This window comes from Oryzias latipes, chromosome 4 (assembly GCF_053564925.1).
Source record: "Oryzias latipes strain Hd-rR chromosome 4, Olatipes_Hd-rR_3.1".
In the NCBI taxonomy this organism is placed as follows: Eukaryota; Metazoa; Chordata; class Actinopteri; order Beloniformes; family Adrianichthyidae; genus Oryzias; species Oryzias latipes.
Window position 1 is genome coordinate 13,534,796 of NC_136240.1, and position 19,369 is coordinate 13,554,164.

At 39.5% G+C, this 19,369-nt stretch overlaps 1 protein-coding gene across 1 annotated transcript in view; it reads left to right on the top strand.

Annotated features, from left to right (window-relative positions):
* ptprsa (protein tyrosine phosphatase receptor type Sa) overlaps positions 1–19,369 on the top strand; it is a 245,780-nt gene that overhangs the window by 139,476 nt on the left and 86,935 nt on the right. The window contains 1 exon segment of the mRNA XM_078946535.1: positions 5,468–5,656. Within this exon segment, the coding sequence (XP_078802661.1) occupies positions 5,468–5,656 (189 nt within the window).

Below are 19,369 nucleotides of genomic sequence, written 5' to 3' on the forward strand. Positions count from 1 at the left end.
ACTCAATAAAGTATATAAATTTTATGGATGCCAACTATTTTTTATGAGGAAGCAGCTGTTAGTTTGTTGCGGGTCTGAAATCATAAGCATTTACCCCCATGTGCCCCCCCCCCCATCCAGCGTGTTTTACACAGACAGCGCAACATACAGTCATCATTGCAGCAAATTGTCAGGATAGTAGGGGTGCCCTAATGCAAATGTAATTAATTTTTATGCGGAAATGGGTGGTTTTAGTCTGGGAAAACTGCTGGCAAAAAATAAAAAATTGGCTCTTTTTTTGGGGGCGCTACGAGAATGCCACTGACTGTCTTTTTAGAAGATCTTTCCACCCCATAACAGACTCTGGTCGGCGTTCACAGCTGCAGACACGCCTCCTCTCCGCGTTCATGCTGCTCCCTTTTTTCTGTCCGCTTGTACCACCCAACGGTGTTTAAGGCACCACGATAATCTTAGCACATGATAGTTATTTTGCAAAACCTTAGAGAGCCGCAGCACAGGAATAAAGGGGCCGCGGGTTGCCAACCCCTGGTGAAAACAAATACAAAACTCTTGGTTGTATACATTAGAATTTCAATGTAGCCTTAATTTATCACTGTATGATGTGTTTAAACCAGTTTGACTGAAGAGTCTAAAACTAAGTCACTTTGAGTAAAATAAAGCGAGTTTAAGTCGTCCCCAAAGCACAGCTGCTTTCAAAAGGGAAAGGTTTGGCGTTATTGAAAGCAGAAATCAACGACAGGTGTGTGTCAATAGATTAACAAAAACTCTAACCTGGGCTTGATTACAGGCTACACACCTGTCACTCGTAATGATATTAAATGGCAAAGGGACATGAAAGACTGCTCCACATACAGTAAATGCCGTCAAAAAGCAGGTCATGTATAGGAGGTATGAAGCTTTCTCTTGGTGTTCGGGTTAGTAGTTTTGTAGAGCATAGGTTATGGCCATTGACTGTAAAAGACTGTATAAGATAACTGGACTTGGTAATCCCTCCAAAATCCTATAGACTTCTATTGAGAAATAAACTCAGCCATTATATTTGTTAGAATAACCACTCTTGCTTTACTGCTTGTTTTTAATATTTTGTTGCTAATCTTAATTTTTTTTCCATGAAATTTTTTTTCTTTATTGCAAGTTGTTCAAGTTATGAACTGACCAATCACGTCAAGTGTTTGAAAAGTTTATTGACAGTTTCTCCTGAGCCTGCTTTCAGTGGAAGGGGTGAGGTTGCTATAGATACGTTGGCTCAGAGCAACTCGGACCAATCGCTGTTTACTCACTATGTCTGGCTCCAGCATTGCAGCGTCCATATTACGTAAAAAATGGCAACAGAAATGACTTTGTTTGGTTGGAGGTGGAAGTAAGCCATTTTCTATGGGTGACGTCACACTCACTAGGTCTAGTTCTCTCCTACAGTCAATGGTTATGGGTCATTCCCTCTCCAGTCTTATTGCTTTCCATAATTACGAAATCATTTTTTATTTGATCAGGATTTAAAAAGCTCTTGGAGGAAGACTGGGATGATGAAGATGCCATAAAACTCACCAAAGTGAGTGAATTTGTTCCCAATGAAGCAGACAACAACATTGCTATTGACCAACAGTTCATACAAATGTATCCAATTGAGCTTATGAAGATTTATCATCAAATAAAATAAAAAAAAAAAGTGATTTCTGTGCAGTTAGGGGCGGCCCCTTTAGGGAGTACCAAGATACGATCAGTCCATGTCATTGGTTGCCTTCTCCCTTTCACAGTCAAGCTGGCTAACCCTAAAGTAACACTCTCTCTTGATGAGTGATCCTTTTATTTTTGCATGAGCGCCTTTACGGAAAGAGCCTGGGAGCTTCAGGGCGAAAGATGCTATCAGACTCTGTTCCCAGGGAAGCGAGCAGCAAGCGTACATGCCATTTATTCAGGAAAGGTTCCGGGTCAGAACAGGCTGTAATGATAGCATAATCTGTCCATAAATTCACTGTTCTCCCTCCTTTCCTGCCTTTAGTTTGTTTTATTGGTCCTCTTTTTTTTGCGTTCTTGTTTCTTTAAGCAAATTTCCTTCCGAACGTGTTTAATTACTGTACAGTTATCTCAAATTAGTGTATTTTCCTTCTGCCTTGTAGACTTTAGTCTGTTGTTTTTCCACCATAAAGGGGGTGTAATGGGAGAAACAGATAAACCTGGTGACATCAAATGTTTCATAGGAAGACAGTGCAGCTTAGACCTCCCCTTTGCAGATAAGCTGTCAGAAGTACCTGAACATCCGCAAAAGTTCTGAACTTTAGATGGAATCGTAAACATATATCATTGATAAGAACAGAGGGAGGTTATGAAAACATATTTCATAGCTCTCTGCATTAAAGTGCAGGCCATGACTTCTGTGAGCCTGAGTGCAAAAGGGATAAAGGCGATATGCCGGCATAATCATTAATTCTTGATGAAGAGAATATTGGTCAAACCCTGATACAGATATGATTTTCCTTTGGATGCTGTAGCTGAAATAGATATTTATTGTGCTTTTTGTGGTGTGATGGCAACACCATATATATATCCTCAATCCATTTATTGTGCTTTGTTCTTGCTTTTGTTGTTCTAAAGGGAGATTTGCAAATAAAGCTAAGAAACTGCCCCTGTTTTCTTTGATGTAAAGCTTGTGACATCCAAAGAGATCCCTATAAAAGTCTGCTCAGTGCCCATGAGGTCACCGGCTTGCCAAGTCAGCTCTGCTTTGCCACTGGCCAGCTTCTCGGTCAGTCAATCCACTCCCATTTGTGATGTGGCCTCAGGCTCTGGATGTTTATTACATCTCTGGGTACTTCCCCCTCAGCTCTTGTCATCTGAGAATGAATCACTACTCTGGCTCCAGTTGGTGTAGAGGTCAGGCAATTTGACCCGAGAGACTAATTGCCCAAGGACAGCAGGGAGGATAATACTGTCCAGATAATGCATGGCACTGTAATCTCTTAAAAGTGAAAAACGGTTCAGTCGTGCAAGATTGTTAGAAGCTATGAACAGAAGTAAACAAGTATTATTGGAGCCTAAACATTTTTTATTTATAAAGGGCATAATAAAAAATAATAACGCTGTCAACCCACGAAATTTCAACATCAACAGTCACCTCATGAATCATCGCAAATTCATTTCACATTTGAATCTACTTATTTATTTAACTGTAAAAACCTACTTTCCAGTTTTTCATTGTTAAAGTATGACAAAACCGTAGAAAGCCGGGTTTCTTAAATAAATATAATTTTACTCAGTGGAGTTCAGGATCTGAATATAAAACACACTAAACGCATAAAATGGTAAATTGTGGCTAAAATAAAAAGTACAGCACTCACCTGGGAGGAAAAAAAGTAGTTCCATCTTTGAATAAAAATGTGTCAAGCATGCTCAGTGTCATCTTTCAGTAGGGTTGGGCGATGTCCCCTAATTTGGCCGTTGACGATGTTTGCTGTCAACCATCGTGATGGACGATGACATCGTCGGGGGGGGGGGGTTCTTATATAACTGCTATTCGTTATTTTGCTTTTTTCATTTTATTTCCCAACTAATGGTTAATCCGCGATGATCCAGTATAAACTGAGGGAAGTGACTTTAACAGAAAAAGTAACAAGCAAAATAGAAAAGAAGTGGTCCGCTCCCGCACTTAACTAGCGAAGTGGACCGGCGGAGGGCGGATTTACAGCTTTATGTTTGATGGGAAGGGGGGGGGGGGGGGGGTACATGAGCGGTGTGTGTGGGAGATTTAAGACTGCGATCCGTCCCGCAGCTCTAGGGGTACGAGCTATCAAACTCAGAACCGGGTCTAAACGTGTGTCTGAGCACAGTTCGGATCGTCAGCACACACAGCGGACACAAAGCAGAAATGTCGCTCAGTCCTTAGAAAACATTCAATCAATCACCTGGATTTGTGTTTCCAGTCGTGTCCCGGCTAAATAAAGGCTGATGTTATTCACAGGATGCAGCACCATCCAAAGCTAATGTTGTTAGCCCGTGTTAGCTAATCCTGGCTACGTTCAGAAAAAGCACTGACCACACGGATTAAAATTCAAATGATGAGCGAACAGGTGTTTCATAATAACCGTAACATTATTAAAAGCACGTTTAGAAGATCATCTCGTATTTTACCGAGCTGACATGTCAATGTATATAGCTGCTCGCCGCTGTTATCGTTTTGTATTGAATTGTTACCTTCAATAAAGTTTGGAAAAAAAGCCGCTCAGCGGAAGTTGTATCCTCTTCCGGTTTTCAAACTGCGCATGTGCGAATACTGCGCGTGTGCGAATGATTTATTCCGACCGAAATTGTGACCTTAGTGAACGTTTTTATATTCTGAAAACATTTTTCTGGGCCCATCTACACGGTTGGATACTAATCCGACCATTGATCCCATCAAGATATTTTGTACATGTAACCGCGGCTTATGATGTCGACGCGCAACGTGGCGGGGGCGTGGCATCACGATGGTGGTCTCTCCATCGGGATGTCAGTCACCCATCACGATGGACGATGATCGTCCATCGGCACAACCCTATCTTTCAGTATTGAATCATATGATGAAACTTAAACATTGCAGTGAGATCCCTTGGCTTATTTGTGTTAGTGAGGGCTTTCGTACTCTTTGAGATTCTTAAACGAAAATGTTTATTGCTTCTACAGCTTATTGTTCAGAACTCGTCATCAAGTCATTTCCAGTTTTTCAATTGACATCTTTCTCAGTAAGCAACTAAAATAAGGCTGCGCACAAATTATAGGTGGTCAGCACTGTCTCCTCACAGCGAGACGGTTCAAATCCCACCTTTCTGTGTGGAGCGTGCGTGTTGTTCTTGTATACGTGGATTTTCTGTGGGCACTTCGGCATTCTCTCACAGACCAAGCACACGCTTTACAAGCTGATCGGTGACGGTAAATTGCCCCTTAAGTGTGAGAGTGTGGCCCTGTGATGGACTGGCAAACCCGTCCAGGCTGTACCTTACCTTCGCTCTAACTTAGCTGGGAAAGGCTCCAGCATCTGCAAGCGGCTGTAGAAATACACAAGTGATCTAAAATAAGAAGGAACTTACTGATAAAATACCTGCTCCTTTTTTTTTTACAAACAGCTAAATTACTCACACAGATTAAATAAAATGCTACAAGAACATTTAGTCGATATATTCTCTTACAACGTATTGATCACTGTGCACGTTTTTCTGTGTTAACTAAATTGCTGGCACCATTTTTCATATATTTTTTATTTATACAACAAACATCCAGGCGGGGTCCATGTCTTCCCAGTTGCTGAAAAAAGCTGAACACTGTTTAGATTTTAACGAATTAATGCAGCGTGCTTATAATTTATTTAACCCAAGAATGTGTTAGAGAATTTTGATGCCCAATTTACAACTTTGATTTTTTTTTTTGTTATTAAAAGAAGATGTCAAGTAAAGTCGGATGGTTAACCGTTTTTTTTCTTTCCCTTTTCTCCCCACAGAGGACCTGCTCCCGCCAGGCTTCCCAAACATCGACATGGGACCTCAACTTAAGGTGGTGGAGCGCACCCGCACAGCCACCATGCTGTGTGCTGCCAGTGGCAACCCCGACCCAGAAATCACCTGGTACAAAGACTTCCTCCCCATAGACCCTAGTGCAAGTAATGGTCGAATTAAACAGCTGCGCTCAGGTAAGGAAAACTTTTTTTTTCTCTCTCGATCTAACCTAAGCATATCATCCTAATCATAAAATATCAGTAAGAATGGTCCATAAGGCTTCTGTTGCTCTTCAGATGCCACCTTTTCTTTCTTTGTTAAGGAATTTCTTAAACAGCTGGCCTTCCTTTTTTTTTTTATAAACTCCATCTTACAGATGCTGGAATTGACGAAATGAAGTTTTATCCAAAAGAAAGACACAACAAGTCATTCGAGTGTCGAAAAATGTAGCTTAGATATCTATTGGCCCATGCTTATTATTAAAGATTATCTTTAAAATACTTTGCAGCTGTTTAAAAACAAAACAAAAAACGGTCAAACATAACCTAGAAAGGGTTTGGTGAAGTTTGCAGATGCAGGTGAACAGATGTGTGTCATAGCAGCCAACGGGTTTTAGATCCACAGTGTGCTGAAAAACTCTAAAGTGGATATGTTGTCTTGCCACCATTGATTAAAGCCCACTGAGAGACCCAGTAAAGCAAAGTCTAATTATATTGCTAATTAAGTGCAAGCCCTGGAGTGGCTCTGGGCAATAAGGATGGATATTTTAGGTCGATGATTTGTCACCATTGAAAAATCCAATGACTCCCATTTGATTTGTTCCTGCAAATGTAAATCAGGGTAGACACCACTAAATAAAGAGTCTGTTGCCATTGAGTTTCTGCCCTAGTTGTGGCCCTCAAGAGCTGCAGAGTCCAAAGAATCAATTTGTCATTTCAATTATTCCCATCTTAGGGGGTATGTGACACAGTTTACACCTTTGTAATGCGCTTAAAATTTTAAATTTATTATAAATGTGCTGGCGCCTTCAGTTTTTTGTAAACTGTTACTTCGTAAAACATCCTTGCAGATGTGTTTGATACATCTGCAGGGCTACAGTGCAGGTAAAGGAACTTTGCTAAAGGCCCACAACAACAAGATCTAAGAAAGACTCCCATTAATGTTTTTTTGTTTTGTTTATCCACCTGAGCAAATGAACTTCAAGGAATAGAGGAAGAAAAACAGGGAGTAGGTCAGGACAGACCTAATGAAAAGACAGCATCATGTTGTTTATATTGCCTTATGGCTCTAGAGGCTCTCAATACAGTGTTCCCTCGCTATATTGCGGTCAACCTTTCGTTAGCTTGCTGTTTCGTAGATTTGTTTTTATTGCAGTTCTGCATGCCGTTTTTCTCTCTCTCTCTCTTCAGTGCACCGTGTTCTGTTCCCTGATTGGCTGTTAACTCTGTCAATCAATCTCCTCCCTGCTATGTCTGGTGCAGTGTTGCCAGATTGGGTGGTTTTGTTTAGGGAAAATTACTTTGTCCTAGGTGAACTTAAAATTGGGCGGGTTTGGGGTCAGTTTAGCGTTTTTTTTGTTAGATAAACTTTTTGTGTGTGGAGTCTGGTATTTTTTTAATCACTTTTAGGCTGTAAAAACGTGACTCTATCTGGCAATGCTGGTCTGCTGTACAGAATGCGCTCAGCTTGCCAGCTTGCTGATCTTCAGTTGGGAACAGATCTTTGTCTTCATTCTATAATACTGGACTTATTTTTCTATAACAGTTGGAACCTTGAGAGAGAAAATTGAGAAATTGTTAATAGCTGTGTGCGAAAAGAGTCTAAAGGGTGTAGTGAGGGATTAGCCTTAAAACATCGGTAATTCCACTTCCTGGATTTCACCTATCGTGGGATATTTATGGAACTTATTCACCACGATGAACTAGGGAACACTGTACTGGAAACTCTGGAAAAACAGGCAAAAAACGTGTTAGATCCTAATGATGCAGTTTTACCTTCACAACAAAAACCGTTAATGTAACTGATCTACGTAATGTCAATGGAGGCAAATGGGTGAGTGTTACAGTTAAACTGCAACTATTTGTCCAACATTTGTCTGTGACTCATTCATTGTGTGAAAAGTTGTATTTGAAAGCCTGATCGAAGCTTCCTGTCTGTCTCTGGTCTGTCTCATGTGTTAATCTGTATTGTAACACTTTCAACTGTCTTTGTGTGTCCTGTTTGACTGTCAGACTCTTTTGTCTCTGAAATAAGTTCTTAATAATTTCTGAAATATATATATTTCTTCAAAATGTTTGAAACTCCGATGAGCCTCATTGCACATCTGGGAGTTTTTAAACAGGTTTAAATTGATTTTTCACCCTTAAATTGCAATAAGAACCAGTTAATAACACAGATTAAAAATAGAGCTAAATTTATTAATAATTTGGATTAAATGGATTGAAAATTAGAAAAATGAGAAAAAATATGATATTTGTAAAACCGAAAATTGAAAATAAAAATCAAATTTAAATTTTGACTAGCTCCTTCAACCCTTTTCTAAACTCAACTATGTTGTTCTTCCCTTCTTTTTACTTTACGTTTCTTGCTTTTTGGTTTTCAGATCCTTTTGGTAAGTGTCACTCAAAAACGATCAAGCCAACCCTCTCCCCCTGAAGCAAATGGCTTTTTTAAACCACTTTTCAAAATGCATGAATCCCGTCCCTTCTCTTATCCTAAACCTTTTCCTTCCTTCTCTTCCCAGTTATCTCCCTTTTTTGCCCTCAATCTCATTAATCATCTCCTATTTTCACCCACTCTTGCACAAAGTAAAAAAGGCACGTAGCGTTTTTTTCTGCTATGTTTTTGGGTTTGAAAAACTTTTAGCAGTTTTAGCCACAAAATAAAAAAGCACCTTCCGATGGAGTCAGAGTTCAGAGTGGGTTTTTTTTTGTGTGGTTTCTAAGCGAGAGGAGCCTGAATTTTCTGCTATAGTATAGTTTTTCTTTAGAGTTTTATAGTTTTGCAGAATTTTTTTTCTTTTCGCTCAAATGTATTCAAATGTTAAAAAAAGTTTAGCCCCAGTTCTCCCAATAAAAGCTTTGCTGAGATATTTTTGGACTCCCTATAAAATTGAACTCACAGCAGCTCAGAGAACTTTTTGATGCTTTTCAGGAGACAGGCTGAGCAAATTCACTTTACAGCTGCACCCTTCAGACCTACAGTCAGGTTGGGTCATCTATCTGCTTTTTTACAGATGCTGTTTTGTTCCAGCTGTGGCCTTAAGTTCAGAGTTTTCAAACAGTAAAAAAGTATATTTAAAGTGTGTTTTAATATTGTTTGTCCTAGGTAAAGCCATTTTGTGGGCTCAGGTTACAATATCATGAAACGTGCAAAAAAAAGGAGGGTAGTGTGGAAAGTTTAAAATCCAGCTTCGCAGATCGTCATCTTTTAAATATTTTTTTTAGTAATCAGATTGCTTTTTACAAGCCTCTGCTGTTTGCTGTTAGCAGGCACACACTAAAAGCCTCAGCAGGCAACCCTCAATCTGCAAGTATCCTGATTGAAAAGTAACTGAGAAAATGAGAAATAAACTGGCAAAGATGTTTTCAAGGAACTTCCTACTTTCCAGCTCATGTAAATGCATGAGCCTCCTCCTCATGGCCTTCCTTTTCTGATGCTGTGAGACAATCGTGATTCTGTCTTTCCTCTTCTAAATAAAAAAGAAAAAGCCTCTCACTCAAAGCTTTCAGCGCGATGACTTTTGTTTGGGAGACAGCTGCAGAGCAGGCAGACTCGTTCCTTATGTTCATGAGCGCGCTGTGCTGGTGGCGCAGTGATATTTGCATTCAGGTCCCCCGAGGACCTCCTTTAGAGGTATGTAGGGAGCCTGACATTTCTCCCAGAGTTCCCGTGCCTGCAGACCCCAGGCCCTCGCTGCCCTTGTCAGCCAGAACAGATTAAGCACAGACCACAGTGACAGTGAGAGGATGAGAAAAAAAAGTAGATTAATAAATACAAGACTCTAAATGTTATGATCTGGCACTACGTGGCTCCCTTTCATGCATAGATTTGCACACATGCTCACAGCGAGTTGATAATCTGCATAAACACATATTTGCTTGCGCTGTTGCTGCTCTGGAGGAAGAAGTTGGGACTTCTGCAGATGCGCTAACAATAGGCAGGTTCCCAACCCCCTCCACTCCTAAACCTGCTGCGACATCACAAGGATCCTAGGGGGGGCTGTCGCTAAGAGAAGGTCAGATAGAAGCCCTCCTGAGGGTGGTCAGACTTTTGACACTCGGCCAATCACGCAACCCAAATGTGCCCCAGATGCAGATGCGCAATATCTCTGGCCAGATTGCCTCTAGCTAGGCTATAGCCTTAAGTGATACATTTTAATATATTCAGTGTTGTTTAAGAAAGCAGATGAATGTTTTGCAGAAAAAGCAATTCCACATTTGATGATTTGAGGAGAACAGCAATATGTTAAGATGTATTAAGGTCATTGTTACCCTAATCTTATCAACCAGTGGATGACCAAAGCTTAGAAAGGGAGCTTATGGCCACAAGGTTACATGTCCCTAATACAGGTGGATTTGGCATGATAAATAAATACCAGCCCTCCCCTGCAGACTTGGCATGTCTGGCGACACTTGGCTAAGTTCAATTCTTATCATTCCACAACCCCTTATTATAAAAAAAAAAAAAAAAAAAAAAAAAATCATTATTAAAAATAAATTGCAAAGTTTGAGATACAATCACTGCAATATTTTTTTCCTACATATAAAACTGCTTTAATTTCTTTTTACTACTTTTCTTTTGAATTTTTACAATGAACTTTTTGCCCCCCCCTTCAGTGCCTCCTTCTTTTTCTGTGTCATCATCTCCCTTTTGTCGTTTCTTTTGTCTGTGACAGCCCTCCCCTGTACAAACCCACTTTATTAACCCTAACCTGATGCTAACCTAAAATTAACTTTGACCTTAACCTTTAACTGATAACCTCTTAACCCCCAACTAAACTCATCTCCCCTAAAGCAAAGTAAACCAGCTTCCTGCAGCCTCTAATTAAACTCTAACTCCCTAACAGTAACTTTTCCCAAAGCTTCCTTCCTTCCTGTGTCTTGTGATTAACCTATGATTATGTGGATTATCATTGGAAAAATTATTAAAATGCCACCCGGGTTTTGCCTGGTTTTTCAATTACTGAAAACTTTCACTGAAGCAAGCCAACTGTTCTAATCTATACATAAATTATTATAACATGTTTTTTTGTTGCAAATATCTCAATTATTTAAGTTGTTTTACCATTTTGATGTTTTTTTTAAATAATTGATAAATGATGATTTTAATTTTGTTCCACAATAAAATAAAATAATAAATAACACATATTAAATAGTATTGTTAGCTTTGGCCTCATAATCCGAATTTTGCATAAACTACATTCTAAAGTGTTGCCTAATTCAGTATTTAAAAGAAAAAGAATGAATTGCAAACCAGGCAGAACTTCACACCTAGTGACTGGATCTTGTTTGCTGGTACCACAAAATTCCACTTTTCTTTACATCTGGTCTTACAGGTTTCATCCCCTCCACCTAACTGCACAGAATGGAGCAATTGCTTCCACAAATATGCCGCAAGTGGGATTTAAAAGTGATTTAAAATGTTGTGTTCTCAACCAAATGGTTGTATAAAGCCATGCCCGTTCAGGGGCCCGATCTTCTCTCCTGTGAGCGGATGCAGAGGTGCCCTTAAACATCCGCCTACCGCTGACTCTTGTCTGTTCCGCTCCTCATTAGGTCTGTCAGTGACAATCGCAGTCAATGAGTGCGTTTGAACTGGCCCCGTCAGTTCAGCAATGTTCTCCGACGGCAGAACAGCTGTTTTTACTCTAAACAATTACTCATCTCCCAGGCTGCATTATGTCAGTAATAGTGCGTTTATATCACATGTCTATGAAGTGTCATTGTTGGGAGTAGTTAAGCCTCCTGAATCGCAGTGGATGTTACAAATCCTGCGACTCCACAGTTACACAACAATGTAACCCAAGATCCCTGACAGGGAAATAGTATCTGGATATAAATACTTCATTCGTGGAAAATGGTTTATTTATAAAAGGGCCGGACCTGTAGTGTTAAGCTCAATGAGCAGTATGTAGCCTTGACTCTGCACTGTGCCTGGAGGCAAAGGGACACAAATAGGGCACCTCTCCTGGGTTGGAGCTGACCCTCTGGCACTCCCAAAGGATGAGCAAGGGCACATGTCTGCCCTGAGTCACTGCTAGATTCAGAAAGGGAGAGACTAGGAATCAGGCGAGGAATGAAAAGCTGTGGGGGGGTACACAACTTAGAAAACTGGAAGAAAAAAACAAGATATAAAGGGGTTGCCCAAAAACACAAAAGGGAGGATCTGAAAACGGGAAAACACTTTAATGTGAATTTTAAGAGGGGGATGCTTAGCTGGCGCCCCTGCCCAAACCCAGGGCTCAGCTTCAAGGGATGCATGTTAGGCTGTAACAGTTCAGACTCCGTTTAAAAAAGCCCAATAGCCTAGAGGTGGAAAAATTCAATATTTTATAGTCCCTAATGGGACATTTGGCTTGCACTGAGGCATGTAACACAATACAGACTCACAATAAACAATGAATAGAGAAACATACATCCCATAGAGAAAGGAAACAATGGAGAGTGTGAAGGGATTCAGCAACTGGGAAGAACACTGGAACCTTAAGGTTGAGAAATCAACGGTAAATAGGTCTATGACTTTAAGAAAAAATACAACTTTCAATTTGTTCAACTTTTATTGCAACAAGACAACCTTAAGCTCTATTGTTTAGAAGAGTCAGAAAGCAGTTCGGGTGGTATTTTAATTATGATTATGCCATTTTATCTAAAAGAAATAAAAAAGGTAAATTTCTAGGACATAGTTTCTGCCGAGCGGCAGGAGTTCATTTGAAATTCACCTTTGAGTTGTGGGCGGAATTGTTGGCACGGAGTAAGCCTGCCCCCATTTCCTATCATCCATTGATTTACATGCTCTCCCGCTAGCTTACAGCCCCTCAAAACTCCAACCTAACATTACCGGTGTAACAAAAATGACGAGCGATATCGGCGCCATTCACCCATTCGTGTTTTAGCCAAATGTCAGCACAGACGATGAAAACAAAGACATGCAGGGAGCAACTTTAAGCTTTTCTCTACAGCATTTTGCCGTCTACTTCTGATTTACAGTGTTTTATAATTTAAATATACTCAGAAACACAATTTTTAATTTTCTTATATCTTCCATCATGGAAAAAATGGTACAAGACACTGTTAAAAACAGCAAAGACAGGTTAATACTTATCTGAATAAGCGGTAAGGTGTATTGGTGTCTTTGACTGTTTTACCGTTGTAGTCAAGATCCATTGGTCGTTCATGTAACTGCATGTTTCTATGTCAGTTTTGAAAACAATAACCATCATCTTCATTCTTATAGCCCCTGAAATGGTTATGAGGATCAAATGCAAAGACCTCAGCATTTCCCTTTTCCATCAAAGGATGCCAAAAGAGAAAGGGGTGAAAACATACAACCTAAATTGAAAATACCATCTTAAAAAAGAAATCCAATACATTTGTGATACCAGCAACAAGGAAAGTGACTTGTTTTGTTTTTCAATGAAAGAGTCCCTCTGTCTTTTATCTCTACAAGAGATATCCAAACAGTTTATTTTGATTAAGCTTTTTAAAGCCAAATTCCTCTTTTAACGACTACTAACACTAACCCATAGCTAAACTGATGATGTGTCTTCGTTTTTGTGTCTCCTCCAGTGAATTCTCCGATTCGAGGTAAGATTTAAGCATCACTGTAACCAACGGGCCAAAAAAACAACCTTTAAACTGACATAATAACATCTAATTCCACTCGATTGACTAACTCTGGGGGGAAAAAAAGGGCTTTTGTTCAGTTTCAGTGTCTCATCTGTGTTTTGTCTTCTCTGTACTTGTTTTGTGAGATTTATCCCATGTGTTTCACACTCTCATGTCGTCGTTGATGTCCTGTTCTTCCAAGAATGAGTGTGTTTCTGTGTTGTGTCATCCATTGTCTCGTCTGTATTATCAGGAAACTTGTGAGGGATTCAAATTTTGTCTAGCGTGTTTTCATACAAGACTGGAAGGAGGAGATTAAATGAGGGAGGGATGTTGAACGCTGTTCTTAAGGTAGCTAGCTTCTTTGATGCCTTGACATTCAAGGTTATGGACACAGGCATGGGGCTCAAGAGCAAGAAAATTACACTGCAAACGATGGTGGCTTTAAGTGTCGATAAGACCAGGCTATCTGCTCTTGCTTTTTCCTTCTTTGCTTTGATCTTCGCGATCACCAGCAGTGCACCAGCCCCTTCATGTATGTTAATTCACCTCCCTCATAGCTGGAGTTTGTTTGTCAGGAAGAAAACCTGCATAAATTAGGTTTGATTTTATTCCCTTAACTCCGGCGTACAGCAGCTTTTAACTGCAAACTTAGTGAGGACTGTTGGCGCACAGGTTCCAAATCTAAATCGTCAACCCCTTTACCACTCAGGTGGTAATTGTAGAATCTAGAAGAAAGGGTCAAAGTACAGTAGGGTCAGTTGATTTTCCATTTGACAATAAGACATAAGAAAATGTACAAACAAGGCTTTGCCGCGTACTCAATGAGAAAAAGAGACATAAAAAATGGCAAACATGTTTAACAGAGAAAAAAAATACAGAAGAGGAAGTCGGACTTTTCACAGCATTAGTTCAGAGAGGAAATCTTTGATTCAGAGAACAACCACAAATATTGCATTTCATTTTCGATGTTGATTTTAATCTCTGAAAAGAGAATTGGTGTTGTACACTAAAATGCCCAAATTCCCCCTTATACCGTTCTTTCCATCTTTGTGAGCTGCTGGAGTTAATTTACAGCACAACACACAGCTTTGTATTTCTGCCTTATGTGAATACAGCCACATGATTGGCACAACATTGGGTTTATTGATTCCCTTAAAAAAATCGCCACAGTCCTTTTTTTGTTTTTTATTTAAATTTCAAATCTTGCCTCATCTGTAAAGTGGCAACACGTTCAAATCCGACTTTTTATATAAACCCTCTCCCAACTTTTGCATTTGTCAAAACGATACTACTTCAACCAATTACATCAAAAATATAATGTGTAATGTGACTTTAGGAAATGTTACCAATAAAATGCCAGATTGACAATAAATGCCAGATCAACAATGCTATGGAGGCAATATGTGGAAGGAGAGTATCTTGTCTTTTTGTCAATGGAAAGTTAATTGGCCACTACATTACTTCCATGGACCTAAAGGTATCAAAGATGCATTCCTGTAAATTACACAGATGCACTGTTCCACCAATTCTACCTCTCTATCCATGTTTTCACTCTTCATGACAGTTTTGCTTTCCAGCTTGTTTTTATCCATCAGATCTGAAACTTGATTTCCAGGTGATCCAGTTCATTTGATTAAAAACTTTTCTTCCACAGACTGAGCAGGTAAGTGAGTCCTCATTTGACAGGATCAGCAACTGATGGAAATAATGCAGATTTTTTTTTTCTTGTTGAAGCCAATCTAGTAGCATGAGGTTCAGCTCCTCCATCTTTAACCATTTTTGGTCATTTTCCCCCTTTCTACACACTGCTAAGCCCTTTCCTTTTGTTCCTTTAGGAGAGTCTCATAACTCATTCCGTGGGGAACACTAAGCAAGTGTTATTTATGAACTTTGCATTTGCATAAATAGATAAGCACTGTTACACACCCCAAAAAAATAAATTAAAGATATTGCTTCTCCTTTACCACGTTATCATTTGCTCAGTAACAGTTATTAGGGATGTAAGGAGAAAAGAGACTGTGTAGGAGTCGGCAAGGCACACACTAGTACTTAAAGCTGTCTAATACATTCTATATGCAAGTGATTCTTTCATTTCAAGTGATTCGGTAAGAGCTGATTCCCAAACTGTTAAAGTGGCGTTCATTTCACTTCCATATAAAGCCATGGAGGTGCCAGTCTTGAGATAAGCGACAGGTGAAAAGGTAGCGTGACTCCCTGCCGGCGTCATTACTGATATCAACGCAGCGTTACAAGCCACCAGATGGGCTCTGACAACCAGGGCATCACACGTGGAGCGCCATGCTGGTGTGATCACACTATAATGACCTTGAGGTGGAAACAGCTTTGCCTAACTGACAGCTAGGATGCAGACAGAGGAGAGGGATGGAGGCAGGATGGAACGCTCAGGCTTCATTAGTATTAAGGGCATGAGCTGGCCTAAGCAGATCATGATGTATGGAAGAAAAGGCAAGGCGTCTTAGGTTTGTTTTTGGAGCAGAATGGACATAAAATGAATGCACAAATATATAAAAAAAGGGGTTTTCCCACTAAAATTACTTTTAAACAATATTAGAAATCAATCAAAATCTCACTTTCTACCTGGGCTTAGTTGAATACAAGTATTTTCTTTTTAATCATAAAACCTAGTGATTTCTTTTTCCTTTAATTTAATTATTTTTATTTTTGTAACATATAATTCCTCGGGCAGAATTGAAGAAAAATCTTGGTACTATTAAAAAATTAATAAATTATCAAGTCCCGGAATTGATTCCCCTTTAAAGTAATTTTTGTAATTTTTTAAAGGAAAAATACTGTTTTCAGTTTGGTTCTATTACAGGAAAAACTGATTTTACTACTTAAAATGGAAATGTGTTGTAACTTTTCGATTTTAATTGACCAGCAGATCATCTTTATTTTAATTTTAGAAATTTAGAAACCTGATGTTTTACGTACAAATGTCAAGATAAAAAGAAGTGATCATCTTGTAAGTCTAAATTTCGAAACTTCCAAAATGTCCTAAGATTTCTTCTTCACTTAAGTGGGTTTAATCCATGTACACGACAAGGTTATTATTTGTGTGACCATTGATACACTAAGATGCTAATTTGGATTTGTAATTGGACTGCAGAGCATTAGTGAACAGAGCTAGGATGAGCTGAAATGACAGGAGAGGAAAAATGAGGGACTAATGAGAGCTATGAACTGCAAAAGAGAGATAAAATGATGAAAAGAGCAGTGTGCCACCAGCATGCCTGAGTGGGATGCACAGGGAACAAGAGGGAGGGAAAGAAAGAGCAAGACTTGGCCAGCCACTTTGTTGATCGCCTAAACAAATCTATCAAGGCCCACTGGAGCACACTAATTGAATTACACAAATGGGTCTGGGGGGGTAGGGGTATGCACATGGTGAAGCTCCTACGAAGTCGCAACTGGGGTGGGCAGACCACAGCTTCAAGCACTTTCTGAAATTAATCATCCATGCCGGCCCCTCCTTGCTTTTCCTACAGCCCCTTTTACATCCTTCTGTGTTTTTTGTGTCGTTCTCTCCTTCAACTTATTCTTGTCTTTCTCAAATGGTTAACTTTAAACTTCTCTGCTAATCTGCTGTCAGTGAAACAGACATCCAAGCAGAAGTTGCAGAAGCAATCCTTTGAAGATGGGCACACAGTATGAAGAGCAGAAGACACACCTTTCTAAAATGAATGTTTCTGTAGGGCTAAACAAACCTGGTTTCTTTTGGGTTTCACACGTGTCAGTGGTGTAGGTGTGTATTTGCTGAACTTTGCCCAGACAGACCTCTTCATCACACCTTGGCACTGCAGCGCTCATCAGATCAGTGTGCGGCTCTGTTCGCCTCGGCAGCTGTCAAGGCTGCAAAGAGTGTTCTGGGCCCACTACCTATTATAGCCTTCCTTATCGAGTGGTTGAAGCCAGTGAACATGCTGCATATGACAGCCTGGAATGGGTAGTTTTGGGGCTGGGTAGTTATTTGGTCTGAGGTGGAGAAGAATTGATCTTCATGAAAGAAGATGTCACTGCAAAGGATTTTTGATGTTTGAATTGCAGCAAGTGCATTTTTTGACTACGGTTAATGACAATATTTTTTCTACCAAAAAAAGACTTCATATGAATCATAAACGTTACCCTTTAACCTCAGAGCTGTCGCCAGCAACAGAAAAATAACACACAGTCATAGAACTCTGTTAACACAATTACCGCAATTCCTACAAATCCTGACGCTGCACTGTTCTGCAACACTTTACGCTAGCAGCTTCGTCTAACGATGCATAGCTGCTTTTCTCAGCTTCAGAATCTGTTGGAGTTGGGTTAAATGTACAAATGGTTGAGGAGTTTTGGTAATTCAAAGAAGGGTCAAAGGGGAAGTTATTTTTTAACCCTTTGAAACCAATGCCGGTGACACCTAGATTACACACGCACTTTAACATACCGTACAAAGATCAACGTTATTGTAACTAACTCTGAATCTGCACTGATATGCAGCACATTATTAATGTAAAATGTTGCATAACTGTGTGACAACTGATTAGGGAAACACTACACTACTGTGAAGTGTTTGCAACCAATTGCAAATAGTTGAAGAGTTACAGTAGTCGCAAGAACGTCAACACTGGAGCTTAGGCTCGTTTTTTTACGATGATGAATTACTGCAGGTAAATCTAATTTCAAAAACAGGTTTGGTTTTTGATTAATTTAAAACATTCAGGGTGTGCTGACATCACATCCAAGTCATAATTGTTATTCAGCACGCCGCATCTGCAGGACCAAGCTGTGATAATAACTATTTTCATGTTTGCCACTGAACTGAAGCAAGCCAAACTTGTCTTTGTAGTTATTTCCAAAGTTGTTTGTTATAATAGTATGACATGCCATTAGGCCCCATGTAGGAATCGCTTAATAAGCACAATATGGCCTTTTTTTTTACTCTGAAAATGATTGTTTGTCACCAGGCGTGTCTTTATCAGTAAACACGCAGGGTGTGATCAGGCTGGGTGCATCCTTTTTCTAGTCTTTATGAAAGATAGTTTTCAACATTAATTATATTCTTTGTGTTTCATTTTTTTCCCCGATAAAAGGAATGAAAAAAAAAAAAAAGCCACAGGCCACGTGCGCTCCGGTGAGCTGCGAGCTGGCAGGAGAAACGGCGAGCAATTATGCAAAACGCAGGGTGCATAAACTTAAGAAAAAAGGGGCGAACAAAAGGGAAATAGTCTAGAAGAAACACATGGGAGGAGATTATTTTGTGTTCAGTATTGAATTCTGATGCTGTTTGCAGAGATACCGGACATCAGGGTAGACGCGGCTGATTCTGCGCCACAGAAGTTTTATGCGATTAAACAAAAAAAATATTTATAGTCTAAACGTGGCCTCCTGGTCATTTGAATCCATTTGACTTTTGTTGACTTTCTACTCCTGCTAATAACTACACTAGTAAGATATGATAATTATGTTTGTTTAAAAAAAATAAAAAGGTACCGTAAAAAAACTTTTGTTAAAATGATAAAGCTGAAAGAAAATGGAAGGCAGCCAACATTTAAAAACGGTGGCCCTGAATTCCAAATCAGACCAACAAACGCAAAACCCTAGTTCAGATCACAGCGACAATTTAAAAAAAAAAGGTAGGTAATATGGGGCATCACTGATAAGAAAATGACATTTTTTCAAATGCGTCTTTATTGTCAACATACTATTATGATTGGTATAGATTATATCCAGTATCGACTCAAGCCAAATAACCTTTGGTTAAAATGATGGACAAATGTCCTCATCCAATCGGCAATGTCCCATAATACTTACCTTTTCCAATTGCTTCCTGCGTTTCATTTTTTTGAATTGTGTTTTGATTTCTAAAATGTAATGTTTTTATTTTTTTAAGGGGTTTTGTTCTTTTTTAATTGTCATTGTGATTGAGTGATTTGTCAGTGTGATTTGGACTTCAGGGCCACCATATTTGCACTGTCCAATTTTATTCCCCTGTATTCTACTTTTTCTCCTTTAATTCAAACATTTTTTTACCTCCTTGCTGTGTTCTCAAAGTTGGAGGACGTGTTCCTCACAGCT